Source organism: Candoia aspera, chromosome 18, assembly GCF_035149785.1.
Source record: "Candoia aspera isolate rCanAsp1 chromosome 18, rCanAsp1.hap2, whole genome shotgun sequence".
Classification (NCBI taxonomy): domain Eukaryota; kingdom Metazoa; phylum Chordata; class Lepidosauria; order Squamata; family Boidae; genus Candoia; species Candoia aspera.
Window position 1 is genome coordinate 4,490,223 of NC_086170.1, and position 12,123 is coordinate 4,502,345.

At 44.5% G+C, this 12,123-nt stretch overlaps 1 protein-coding gene across 1 annotated transcript; it reads right to left on the reverse strand.

The window, feature by feature from the left end:
* Positions 1-394: 394 nt before the first annotated feature.
* LACTBL1 (lactamase beta like 1) lies at positions 395-11,068 on the reverse strand. Its single transcript, XM_063317443.1, has 6 exons — positions 10,923-11,068; positions 8,769-8,878; positions 6,558-6,715; positions 3,873-4,114; positions 3,242-3,347; positions 395-1,590 (listed from the first exon to the last, which is right to left on the reverse strand). Exons 1-6 carry the CDS (start codon positions 11,026-11,028, stop codon positions 612-614), a joined length of 1,701 nt encoding a protein of 566 aa, XP_063173513.1. The 5' UTR covers positions 11,029-11,068; the 3' UTR covers positions 395-611.
* Positions 11,069-12,123: the final 1,055 nt, after the last annotated feature.

Sequence of the window (12,123 nt, forward strand, 5' to 3'; positions counted from 1 at the left end):
GAGGGCAAAGCCTGCAGCTGCATAATGGGCGGAGAAAGAGGCTCAGAAGGGACCCTCCCTGGTTTCTCGGGCTGGGAAGGAGGAGGGGGGGGTTAGTTTTGTACTTTCAGACACAGCATCTCTTTTTTAAGAAGGACGTGGCAATGCATGTAATAGTATGTGAGAAGGATCTTGAGAGATGGGGCAAAGAGAACGGTCAGATAAGAGAGGGCATAGCCCGCAGCTGCATAATGGGCGGAGAAAGAGGCTCAGAAGGGACCCTCCCTGGTTTCTCGGGCTGGAAAGGAGACTGTAAAAGAGATTTGTTCTTTCAGACTTGCAGGAGTGTTAATGTAGCTTTACATTAAAGTGGAATTAACTCATCTGGTCATGTCTCCTGCCTGGTCTACTGATTAAGGCTGACACCAGGAGAACTGGGGCATATCTTATGGTGGCATTTAGAAGTGGACAACTATGGCAATAAGGAATTTTTTCCGCCGGCACTCATCATTTTAATGGAAGGTGAAAATATTCAGCTCATTGTGGGATGCTCTGTGTTTCCCTCCCTTTCTGCAGCTTCATGGTTGGAAGCAGCCCCCACTGGTCTCTGAGCAGCCAAAGTGACATTTCTGTTAAATATAGAAGATGGGCTTTCTTTGAATACGCAGGACATTGTAGGTGTTCAGTCCTGGGGCATCAAAGCCAGGGGACATCCCCTTGATGTCAAAAGGGTAGAAGTTGAAAAGTTGCCCATTCTGGGTCTCCAGGGAAACAGAGGCAGAGCCCAAGCGCAGGGTGCATGGAAACTCCTTATCAAAGACCACCTGAAAGGTGCGGCCCTCCAGGTGGTGCAGCTTGATGGTTCGATAATTCTTGGGGATCAGCTTCTCAACGTGGGGCCCAAATTGCTGCATAAGCAGCCCTCCACCGGCGCCAACCTTGATCTCATAGAAAGTCAAGTTGGAGAAGGTGTAATAGCCCACGTAGGGAGTGGGACTTGGTGGAGGGCTGAGCTTCTTCTCGACTTCCCGAAAGGCAGACTCCATGGCGGGAATCAAGTACTCATAGGTCTGGGCTACAATGTCTCCTCCTTGGGGGCGAGGACCAGCCATCAACACAATGAAGCTCAAGCGGAGTTTGGGGATTAGGGAGAATGTGGTTGAGTAGCCATCTATGTCCCCATCCTTCCGGATGATGTCATAACCCAACTGCTCGTTAATTTCCCAAGGGGTCCCAGTCTTATTGGCAAAGTACTCCCTGGAGCACTTCAAGAGGGGGGTCAGCATGGTCTTCAGAGTCTCTGGCTCCAGAAGACGCCGGCGGTATGTGCCCAAGAAGACCATGGCTAACTTGGCCAAGTCAGCAGCTGTCGAGAACATCTGGCCAGAAGGCCTGTACCAGCCCAGATCATAGAGGGGAGCTACTTGTCCACTGCCATAGACACCAACTGCCATTCTGGAACGGATGGTGGGCGTGATATCAAAACCCGTGTCCTCCATTCCCAAACGGTCAAGGATATTCTCAGAAATCCAGTGCTGGTACTCTACCTCAGTGGCATGCTCAGCTAATACATGAGCCAATAGCGAGAAAGCTAGATTGCTATAATGGCACCTACAGAAGGAGAGAAAAGCAGAGAGAATTAACAACCACAATAGATGGTCCATCTAAACCTGGAGACCCAACTCAAATATCTCGCCTGCATCTTTGAGAGGAACCCATTTTTACATTCACTGCAGGCAACAGATGCATTAACTGGATGCTGAGGCAGTTGCCCCAAGCACATTCATCCACGAATGCTTTAGAAATTCTACCCAGCCAAATTTTTCCTTGCACCCTTGGTAAAACCCTCCACAAATTTCAGTAAAACCAGTATGCACCATGGCATTTTCTTGCAGTGTTTTAAGCATGGCACATGTAGATCAATGCAACAGCAGTGAGCCCAAGACTACAGGAACGTTGTCAACATGGATGCATGTAGGGTTGAAGGAAATGTTACAAAAATTGAACAGAGGGAAAAAACAGGAGTGTAAACAGAACAGTGACCTTTTTCCACCTGCAGGTATACAAATTTACCTAAGAAATAACTAAGGACCTGAAGACCTGGTTCTGTCACCTCACCTAGGATGGGAAGGGCAACAAATCTTCCTGGGGGTGGCTGGTGTTGTAGAGCCCTCCCTGCCGAATGAAATCTCCCCCACTTGGATTTTATATTTATATTTATTATTTTACTATCTCGGTGGCTTGCGTTGTAATTTTATACGTTCATGTTTTTAGTAAAGGTAAAGGTTTCCCTTGACGTTAAGTCCAGTCGTGTCTGACTCTAGGGGGCGGTGCTCATCTCCGTTTCAAAGCCGAAGAGCCGGCGTTTGTCCGTAGACACTTCCTCTGTGGTCATGTGGCCGGCGCGACTAAACGGAACGACGTTACCTGCCCGCTGAAGCGGTACCTATTAATCTACTCACATTTGCATGTTTTCAAACTGCTAGGTTGGCAGGAGCTTGGAAACCGCCCAGAGTCCCTCTTTTTAGGGGGAGATGGGCGGTGATAGAAATTGGAATAATAAATAAATAATAAATAAATAAAGATAAGTCGGAGCTTGTCATCCTTTTTAAAAAAGAACTGGAAATTCAGAGTTCCAAAATCTGTGGAGATTCTTTTAATTTCTTTTTACAGTCCTCCACTATTACACCTTTCTGTAAGAACATTTTGTTTAATCTCCATCTAAAAGAACCAGATTTTCTTTTATAAACCAAACTCACAGGATTATGATCTGAACAAGCCGTTCTCTCTCGAAACCTTCGTAGCCAGGTGTTTTGAAATCCACATCATATCTATTCTTGAAAAGGATCTCTGCCTCACTGAAAAATAGGCCTACTCTCTTGAATTAGGGTCTTCTGTCCCCATGTATCAACCAGCCCTAAATTGTCCATCAAGTAAAAAAAAAAATTTTTTTTAATATAATTTAGGTAAAGGCGCTGATTTAAGAATGGTCTGGGATGCAAGTAAAGCTTTTATTAGAGGTCAGCTTAAACGACATAATATTGAACTAAAAAAAAAAGGGTTCAAATTTCTTCACTTTTAGGAGCACCTCCTCCTTGTCATGTCCACTGTTTCAATGTGCATCTGGATGGCACCGATTCCAGCTTGGTTGAGGAGAGCGACACAATAAAATATAGTGCCCAAGGAGAATTGGGCACATGTCTGAATTCATAGCCTTGTACAAAACCAAGGTGAATCCAGACAATCAAGGATTTCTGCTCACCGAGTTCCTGAATCAGCGACCAGGACATCATCTCTGAGGAGCACCAATGCTTCTTGAGTGGATCCTTTCCATGTCAGGCTGGTGGCACGCAGACGCCTGGGCAGCCCTGAAGAATTGGGTAACCACATGAACATCTGGCCACCTTGCAAGGAATGTCCAAAAGGGGACTAGGCTGGCTCTGAGGAGGGCTGGGTGGGAGACATTCGTTCAAACTGCATTTGAATGGGAACTTAGCTAATTCTCAAGTCAACCCATGAATGAAACGCCACCTCCTATTCCAGTACACGTTGATCCAGATCGGTGGCTCAGCCATTGCCCTGTCTGGCTTCAATCCAACTTGAATGGTCCGTTTGTTTGGGATCATCAGGCTGGCTCAGCTCATGGGATCAGATCGGTTTGTTCCTGAAAACGGATTCAATTTGGAAAAAAAAATCCTCACACGGGCTCAATCCTACCACTCAAAGCCAGACTCCAGACTGAAGCTTTGCCCACCCTATTAGGGGAAAGTCTGCATCAACTTGCATGTATTCATGAAGAGAAATGCTTTATTTGCTAAGCTGCTGGTATGTTCAAAAGAGTGTGGATTGGCAGATAGATTGGGACTGGTCAACCTGCTCCCAGCATTTCCTACCTGACAGCTGGCTGGCCATCCTGCGCAGGGTGACTGAAGATGGTCTAGGGGGCTTCTCCTCTGCATATCTTGGTCCATCCCCCAAGTACATCCTCCTGGATTCTCTGAGATGCCCCAAGGGGTTTTTAATGGTGAAGTTTTGAGCATAGCGTTCCAAGGGGTCGTCAAGTGAAGTCACCTTCCCTTCCTCCCATAGCTTATACAGCATTACGGTTGGGAATATCTTGGAGATGCTTGCAATTCTAACATATATGAGCATAGAAACATAACAGACAAGGTTTGGGTGGCAATGATTTTCCCCCTTTCAGAGCAATTGAAAAAACACACAGGCGCATGAGCATGCCAATGTGCACCCCCTTGTCTCAACGCTTGTAATCACTGCTTTTCCTTCTATCAAAATCAGGTCTGTATTAAAAAATTAAGGGACTCTAGACCAGCTGAGAAGGGCATCTCCAGCCATTAAATTAAAATAAAATGGAGGAAAATCTGTAGCAAACACCAGCATCTGGTGATGAAAACCTTGATCCCTAAGGAACGTGCATTTCCACTCCTAAAGAAAGCTCCCATCAAAAGTTAGTGCTTGTGCACTGGAATTCCCAGAAAGCAACTGAAATGAGTGCCATGCAAAAAATTTTTTAAAAACCCCACCGTTCATTCCTATTAATTTCAAGAGAATTTGCCTTAGACATTTCTTTCTTGGAGAAAGAAATGTTGCATAGTGCTTGTGGGTGGAGTGAAACAGTCTTCTGTTAATTTAGGGAGAAGTGGCCAAGATTATGTATATATTATGTCTTTCGTTGGGTAAACTTTTCTCCACTGGCCTGCAGCCTCCCTGGCTTCCCCCTTCCATCCAATCACAAAGGAATTTCTTCTATGGGACTTTTTCAGAAAGGAAGGGAGGGCAGCCAGGGAGGCTGCAGAAGAATGGGAAGATGTGGGACAGAAACACACAATGATCCTCCTTTCTCGATCCATCTCCTGCCTCCCTGGCTTCCTGCACTTCTATTCAATCCCAAGGGACTTTCTCCTATGGGACTTTTTCAGATCAGGAGGGAAGGGCAGCCAGGGAGGCTGCAGAGGGATGGGAAGATGTGGGACAGAAACACACAATGATCCTCCTGCCTCGATCCATCTCCTTCCTCCCTTGCTTCTCTCCCTTCCATTGAATCCATGGGAATTTGTTCTATGGGATTTTTTCAGATAGGAAAGAGAGCAGCCAGGGAGTCTGCAGAGCGGTGGGAAGATGAGGGGCAGGAGAATGCAGTGAACATCCTTTCTCCAGCCCTCTGCAGCCTCCCTGGCTTCCCCCTTCCATCCAATCACAAAGGAATTTCTTCAATGGGACTTTTTCAGAAAGGAAGGGAGGGCAGCCAGGGAAGCTGTAGAGGGATAGGAAGACAAAGAACAGAAAAACACAACAACAGTCCTCTCTCCAGCCATCTGCAGCCTCCCTGGCTGCTCTGCCTTTCACTCAATCCATGGGAATTTCTTCTATGGGACTTTTTCAGATAGGAAAGAGCAGCCAGGGAAGCTGCAGAGTGGTGGGACAAAGAGGGACAGCAGAATGCAGTGAACATCCTTTCTCCAGCTCTCTGCAGCCTCCCTGGCTTCCCCCTTCCATCCAATCACAAAGGAATTTCTTCAATGGGACTTTTTCAGAAAGGAAGGGAGGGCAGCCAAGGAGGCTGGTGAGAGATGGGAAGATGTGGAAAGGCAAAGCACCCAACAGTGTTTCTCCAGCTGTCTGCAGCTTCCCTGGTTTCCCTCCCCAAGGAAAGGCATTACAATGGGATTTCTCTCAAGAACTGGGAGGTGCAGACTGTAGGGGGATAGAAAGATGGAAAGATGTGGAATAAGGTGAAAGAACCCAACAAGAATCTCTTCCACCCATTCCAAGAATCATTTTAGCTCCCAAATCCCACCAGCAGAACATTCTTGGTCCTCCAGAGCAGGGCTTCTCAACCAGGGTTCCATAGCACCCTCAGGTTCCACAAGAGGTCACTGGGGTTCCCCGGGAGATCACAATTTATTTTAAAAATTATTTCAAATTCGGGCAGCTTCACATTAAAGAGGTAAGTTTCATTCTTTATTTTTAGTTTAAGAACACTATTGATGCATCTATACAGGTCTACCCATGAAATGAACAGAATGATCTTGTAACTTCTGGCCTATATTTGAACTTGAATGGGCGGGGGTTCCCCGAGGCCTGAAAAATATTTCCAGGGTTCCTCCAGGGTCAAAAAGTTGAGGAAGGCTGCTCCAGAGAATAAAACAGGAAAAAAAAAGCTGCTTCTTTCACAGGGGGAAATTTTTAAAGAAATGCTCAGATTTCTGCACAGCACTGATGCAAGCTGATGAGATTGACGTCAAGACCAAGGGTCCCTTTGCAAATTAGCGACAGCTTCCCAGCGTTTCTGGCAGCAAGATTTTTCAAGCCCTACTGAAACCTTTTGGGTATGAAGCAAAGATGTTACCAACCCCGCTTTTTAAATTAATTAATTAAAATCATGCAAACAAATGGGATGGGCGGGTTGTCTTTTTCTGAGCCAGGATGATGCTTCCCACTCTTGTTTACCAAGATAATCAAATATCAAGAAGTGTGGGTGTTGGGGGCGGGGGGCACTTGGACATCCAGCGGCTGATCCCTGGCCAAACACCATCCAGCTGGAGCAAGCTCCAAGTCACCTGTAAATGGAATATTCATTTGGAAGACGAGAGAAATTGCTGGAGCTGTTGCATTTTCCAAAGTTGCCAGTCCACAAGACGGTGTCGTTGTAGATGACAACGGCCGACAAGGCTGGGAGGCCCGGACTGTGGACTTTGTCCTGGAGGAGGTTGTCTACCTAGAGAAGATTTGGGGACAAAAAGGCAAGGAGTAACATTTTAGACTTCTTTTTCGCTTATGAAATGAGCTAATATTTGCATATCTCCCTTAACCAGTGTTTCTCAACCTTGGCCATTTGAAGACGGGTGGACTTCAACTCCCAGAGCTGAAGTCCATGCTGTCTGGGGAATCCTGGGAGTTGAAGTCCACTCATCTTCAAGCAGCCCAGGTTGAGAAACACTGCCTAGACCATAATGCTGTTCTGGCTTAGTGTGACGCGTAAACAGCTGAGGTAGCTTGCAGATGTTGGTTTCTGAAATAGCTTGTGAGGTGAACCCAATCATCCATGGCTTATTCAACAAACAAGCCGCAGTTTAGCATGATGTGTGAAGGTAGACAATACGGTTGATAACTGGGCTGTGGGAACCCAACCAACAATGACTTCCTCAGCGCTTTCCAACTCCTTAACTTCTTTCATCCCTTCTTTCAGCTTTAGAAGTCTTCCATCCATTCATTCTTTTTTCAAAAGCTGTCGACTCTGTATCAAGTGCCCCTGTTGCCCATTTGCTCAAATATTTTCTGAAGCAAATTAGAAATTCCAGTCTCTGCAGGTTGCTCTAGCCATCCTCTCCTCCCTTCCGTCCTTGCTGCTTTTTCTAGGGGTTGCGATTATGATGTTATAATTCAAAAATGAAAGTGTCTCAAACAAGGGGGGGGGGGGAAAGGCAATCTCCCCCCTTTTTTCTCTTTACTCTTCCTGTGTTTTTAATACGTTCGTCTCTAATGGCACTCTGTAATTCTGATCTCTATTGTCTTTTCCTAACGCCCTCAACAAACAAACATACATTCATTTATCTGCTTATCTAAAAACTTGGTGGTTTACAGCAGTAAAAGCATAAAACAGGACAGATAAAAACACAGTGGAAATATTAAAAAAAAAAATCAGAGAGAGCCACCTACACAGTCAACTGGAGCTTTCAACAGTCCTTTGGAATAACTTCATCTTGGTTGCTTTCTGAAATGAGGCAGATCTGAGCTGGAAACTACTCCATAGGGTGGGAGGACATCAACAAAAATAAGTATTTTCACTCCCCCCACTGCTTTCATGTGGAGGGGAAACCCACACGTTTCCCACATCTGGCAGTCCCTGGAAGTTCCCAAGGATCAGAGTTAAATCTGGCCAATTGCTGTCCATCCCAGGTTCCTTAACATAACACAGTCTCTGTGTATTTGCCCCAAAGCAGATCAGTAGAAGTCAATTCTCTTTGAAAATCATTTTTGGATTACAATTTCATGGGCCGCATCCACAATTTAGAATTTATATTTTAACTCAGTGCATAATCAACCTCATAATTCGAACCTCAGCAACTTTAAGATGGGCGGACTTCAACTCCCAGAATTCCCCAGCCAGCCAGCTGTCTGGGGAATTCTGGGAGTTGCAGTCTACCCATCTTACAGTTGCTGAGGTTGAGAAAAAACTGATCTGGAGTATTGTCTTAATACTCTGCTTGTAACCTACAGGTTGTCTTTGTTTTTTCTTTTTAATGATCTGAACTGCGTGAACCAAGTCGTTTAAAGTTTAAGTGTGTCTTGATTTGAAAATGGATATGAAATATTTTATAGTATTACATGCTTTGAAGGATCTATTAGGATCTATTCGTTATATGATATTTTAGCTGCCTTGTTCCATTGCCTATATTTGTTTCTTTATCTGTATTTCCTGTTTTTTATATTCTTTGAAACTTGTAGTCACATTTGCATTATCCATTTTATCCATTTTCTATACTGATTTTTAAAAAATGTGATTTTTCTTTTTTAAATGCAGCAAAGGCTCTGATCTGGGAGGGAGGAAGCTAAAGATCTCACGAACACTGAGTTCACAATCTTTCCATTCCTGTTTATTCCAAGCCAGCTTTGTGAACAACAAAGCATAGGATGGAAAGGGATATTTTCCCGTTAAACAAATGGAGACCAGAAATGGCCGCTCAGCCAGCTTCTCCTACCCTGGTCTGTGCTGGCATCTGAAGAACATCTTCCCACTTCCTCCATGCACCAATTTCATTGTGACGTACCTTTCCCAGAGCATCTTTCAAGATGGGGATGGGGTGGTCCAGCTGGACAGGATCTGGATAACGGGGGCACATCTCCACTGCTTCTGGCTTGGTCTCTATTGTGACTGGGGCTAGAAGAAGACCCAGAAGGAGACAGAAGTGGAAATGGCATATATGAGTTGACGGCTTATGGAAATCCAGATTCCAATCCAGATTCACTTGTACTCTGGACCTCATGAAGCCTTCCCACCTGGGGCTGTTCAGATATGTTGGACTACCAGCCCCATATGTTGGACAAAGCCATCTGACCACTACATGCAGCAAAGAGATACAGGAGATTGGCTATCTTTGTCTGTAGTCACCGTTCCAGATTTTTGCAGCCCGGATCTGATAACCCTAGATAAAAGCCAACCAAGATTAAAATTAATCAGCTGGCATGCTAGATGGGCCCCCATTTATAAATGCATTAGAGAGAGAGACACCGAGAAATCGGATGAAGATGGATGGATGAATATGGATGAATACGGATGTACAGCCCATCTATATTCATGTCAGTTTAGTTTTCATCCTGGTTATCTTTTTATGTAGGCCACCAGATCTGGGCTGCCAATCCAGCTGACCTTATTTTTATGTGGCGCAATTTTACGTATTTAGTTAGTGTGACATTCAACGTAATGTGCAAAAATCGCTGCAAGGTTAAATATGTGTATTTAAACAAGAATGTTTCATACAATATTTTAAAGATGCCGATTGACACGGATTCTGTAGAAAATGACCGCAATGTTACAAATATGACAGCAATTAAAGCAAATTAAACATTTGAGCGTTTAAAACCAATCAACCAAAATTAAACACAATTAATCAATCAGCAGGGGGCCTGAATCATATGAAATCGTTTTCTGCATGGCAATAAGCATTACGGTAGTTGGTCCCCACTTTTGCATAGGTTGAGTGGGTTTTGTTTGGAAGCTGACAATTATCAAAGCGTAAGATGCTTGGGTGAAATCTTGAGAACCTTTTTATTATTATTTTGTAAGATAGATCAATATAATAAATAATAACGCAAATTTGGGGTCATTGCTGGGTTAATGAGTTAGGACAGAACAGAATCAACTACTAAGTCAGATCACTGGATGTATTTAAACCAGTGTTTCTCAACCTTGGCAACTTCCAGCTGTGTGGACTTCAACTCCCAGAATTCCCCAGCCAGCAGGCTGGGGAATTCTGGGAGTTGAAGTCCACACAGCTGGAAGTTGCCAAGGTTGAGAAACACTGATCTAAACCAATATTAAGGACTAGAAAAGGGCCAATTTCAGCTAATTTCCTCATTTTTATAACCTTGTAATTCAATACACTCTGCTTGAGAATTATTTGTGTTTCAGATTGCAATAAAATTTCAAGTTGCTTTGGTGCGTTTTCTCCAAATGTAGGTAAATTTTGCTTAGCTTTGCCTATGTTTTGCAAACATTTTTCATCAGATACAATGCGTTTTTGTGTAGAATTATTTCTGGGCAGCCTTCATTCATGCATAGGCAAACTGCCCTGGGGAATTTGCAAAACTGTAACAGTTCAAAATGTGAATTAAGATACATTTGCATTCAAAAGCAAAGTAATTGAAAGTTTTTCTCCCTCCTGACTGTGGCTACTGATTGGCAAAAACTTCCCTGAAGGCTTCAGGAATTTCTCCTAGCCCTGTGTAGAAGTGTTTCAGGGGAGTTTGCAAGGTATGGTCAAAAAAGTCAAGACGGAGGCAGTGTGATTGAAGTTCCACTTATTTTAATGTGCATAATGTGGCAGCTGCCATCTTGACTTTTTTGACCACACCTCGCAGACATTGCTGAAATGCTGGAAATAATTCTTTGTTCAAACTCTGCAAGAAATGTAGAGGCCCTGCTGAGCTTCCTAAAATGAATTTATTCATTTCCTTTCTTTGTATGCTACCCATTCCTGAAGTCTCTTAGACTTTGCTTGGATCTGTTTAAGTTTTGGGTTACCCTTTTGGCCCAGTTCCCAACTTGCACTGTTGAACTACATGTCCCATCCTCCAAGAAGTATGCAGGGAAAACATGGCGAAGCAGACTGGAGAACACTCTCTGTCCTGTTTCAGTGTGGTGGCACAAGCATAGTCTGGAACCATGACCTGGATGGTCCTTCGGCACTGGATTTTGTACTCACTGGATTTCACTTTGGGTAGGCTGTACTGCCACAGGAAACAGCTGGTCATGGCCACAGACAGCAGGAAGAAGATCAGGAGTGCTACATGGATCACTTTCCCTTCCATGGTGGAGAGCTGGAAGAAGCTGAGCCTAATGGCGGTCTGATGGAGACAGATAGAAACCAACTCAACAAGATCTTCCCAGCATTCTTCCCCACTGAGTTATGGGCCACCTCGGGTGATCCAGATGCTCCCTCTCCCCATTTGACAGAGTCAGACCAGCCTAGCTAATCTGGATTATCTAGGAATCTCCACATTTCACTTCAGATAAGGCCGCACCCACTTTAGCAATATGTAGTGTCTTATGGTATCACCCAGCCCTTGCTGGGGTGATGCAACTGTAATGAGGATATGGTTTATATCACCACACTGATAACCCAATGATACTAAAAGGTGCTATAAATCACTAATGTAGCAATACTCTCACAGTTTACCCCAGAAATACTTGGAAAATAAACTTCAACTTAAACCCATCTGTAAAATGTGTCAGTCCTTCAGGGAAAAAATATGGCTTTTATAAATGTCATATGTTTCTGACTCACCATTTTTAATTTAGTAAGAATGAGGGAGCCTACGCTCAGCTTCAAAATCCTTTTTAGCTGTGGGTGACTTAGGGCCAGCCCTGCCTACCCCACCGAGTTGTAACTGTGGCCACAAAGTGAAGGAAGGAGCACCAGGAGGGCCATCTTGTACCCCTGGAGGAAGTCAAGCAAAATGGGGGCCTTCAAGATTCTTTGGGTTGGTCATGGAGAAGATGAAGAAGACTTCTTTGGAGTTCTTCCAAACTGGGTTTCAATGACACGGAAGCAGAATTCATTTGAACATCAGGAACAGGTCCTACTGGCAAGACTGTCCCACCATGAATGAGGTTGCTGGGGAGGTTTAAGGAGAATCTGGAGGGCCACCACCATTGGGATGTGGTAGCGGTGGGTTCCTGTCCTGGACAGGGATGTTAGACAAAGTTCTCCCTAGTCCCTTCCAACAGATCCCCCAGTTCAAGACATTAGAATTTGGAGTCCTGCACTGGGCAGGAGTTAGATTAATGATCTCCAAGTTCCTATCCAGCCTGTCCATTCTGATTCTGTGTTTTGATTTGGATTCCTGCACTGGGCAGAGGGTTGGACTAGATGACCTCCAAGACACTACCCATTCAACAAGACC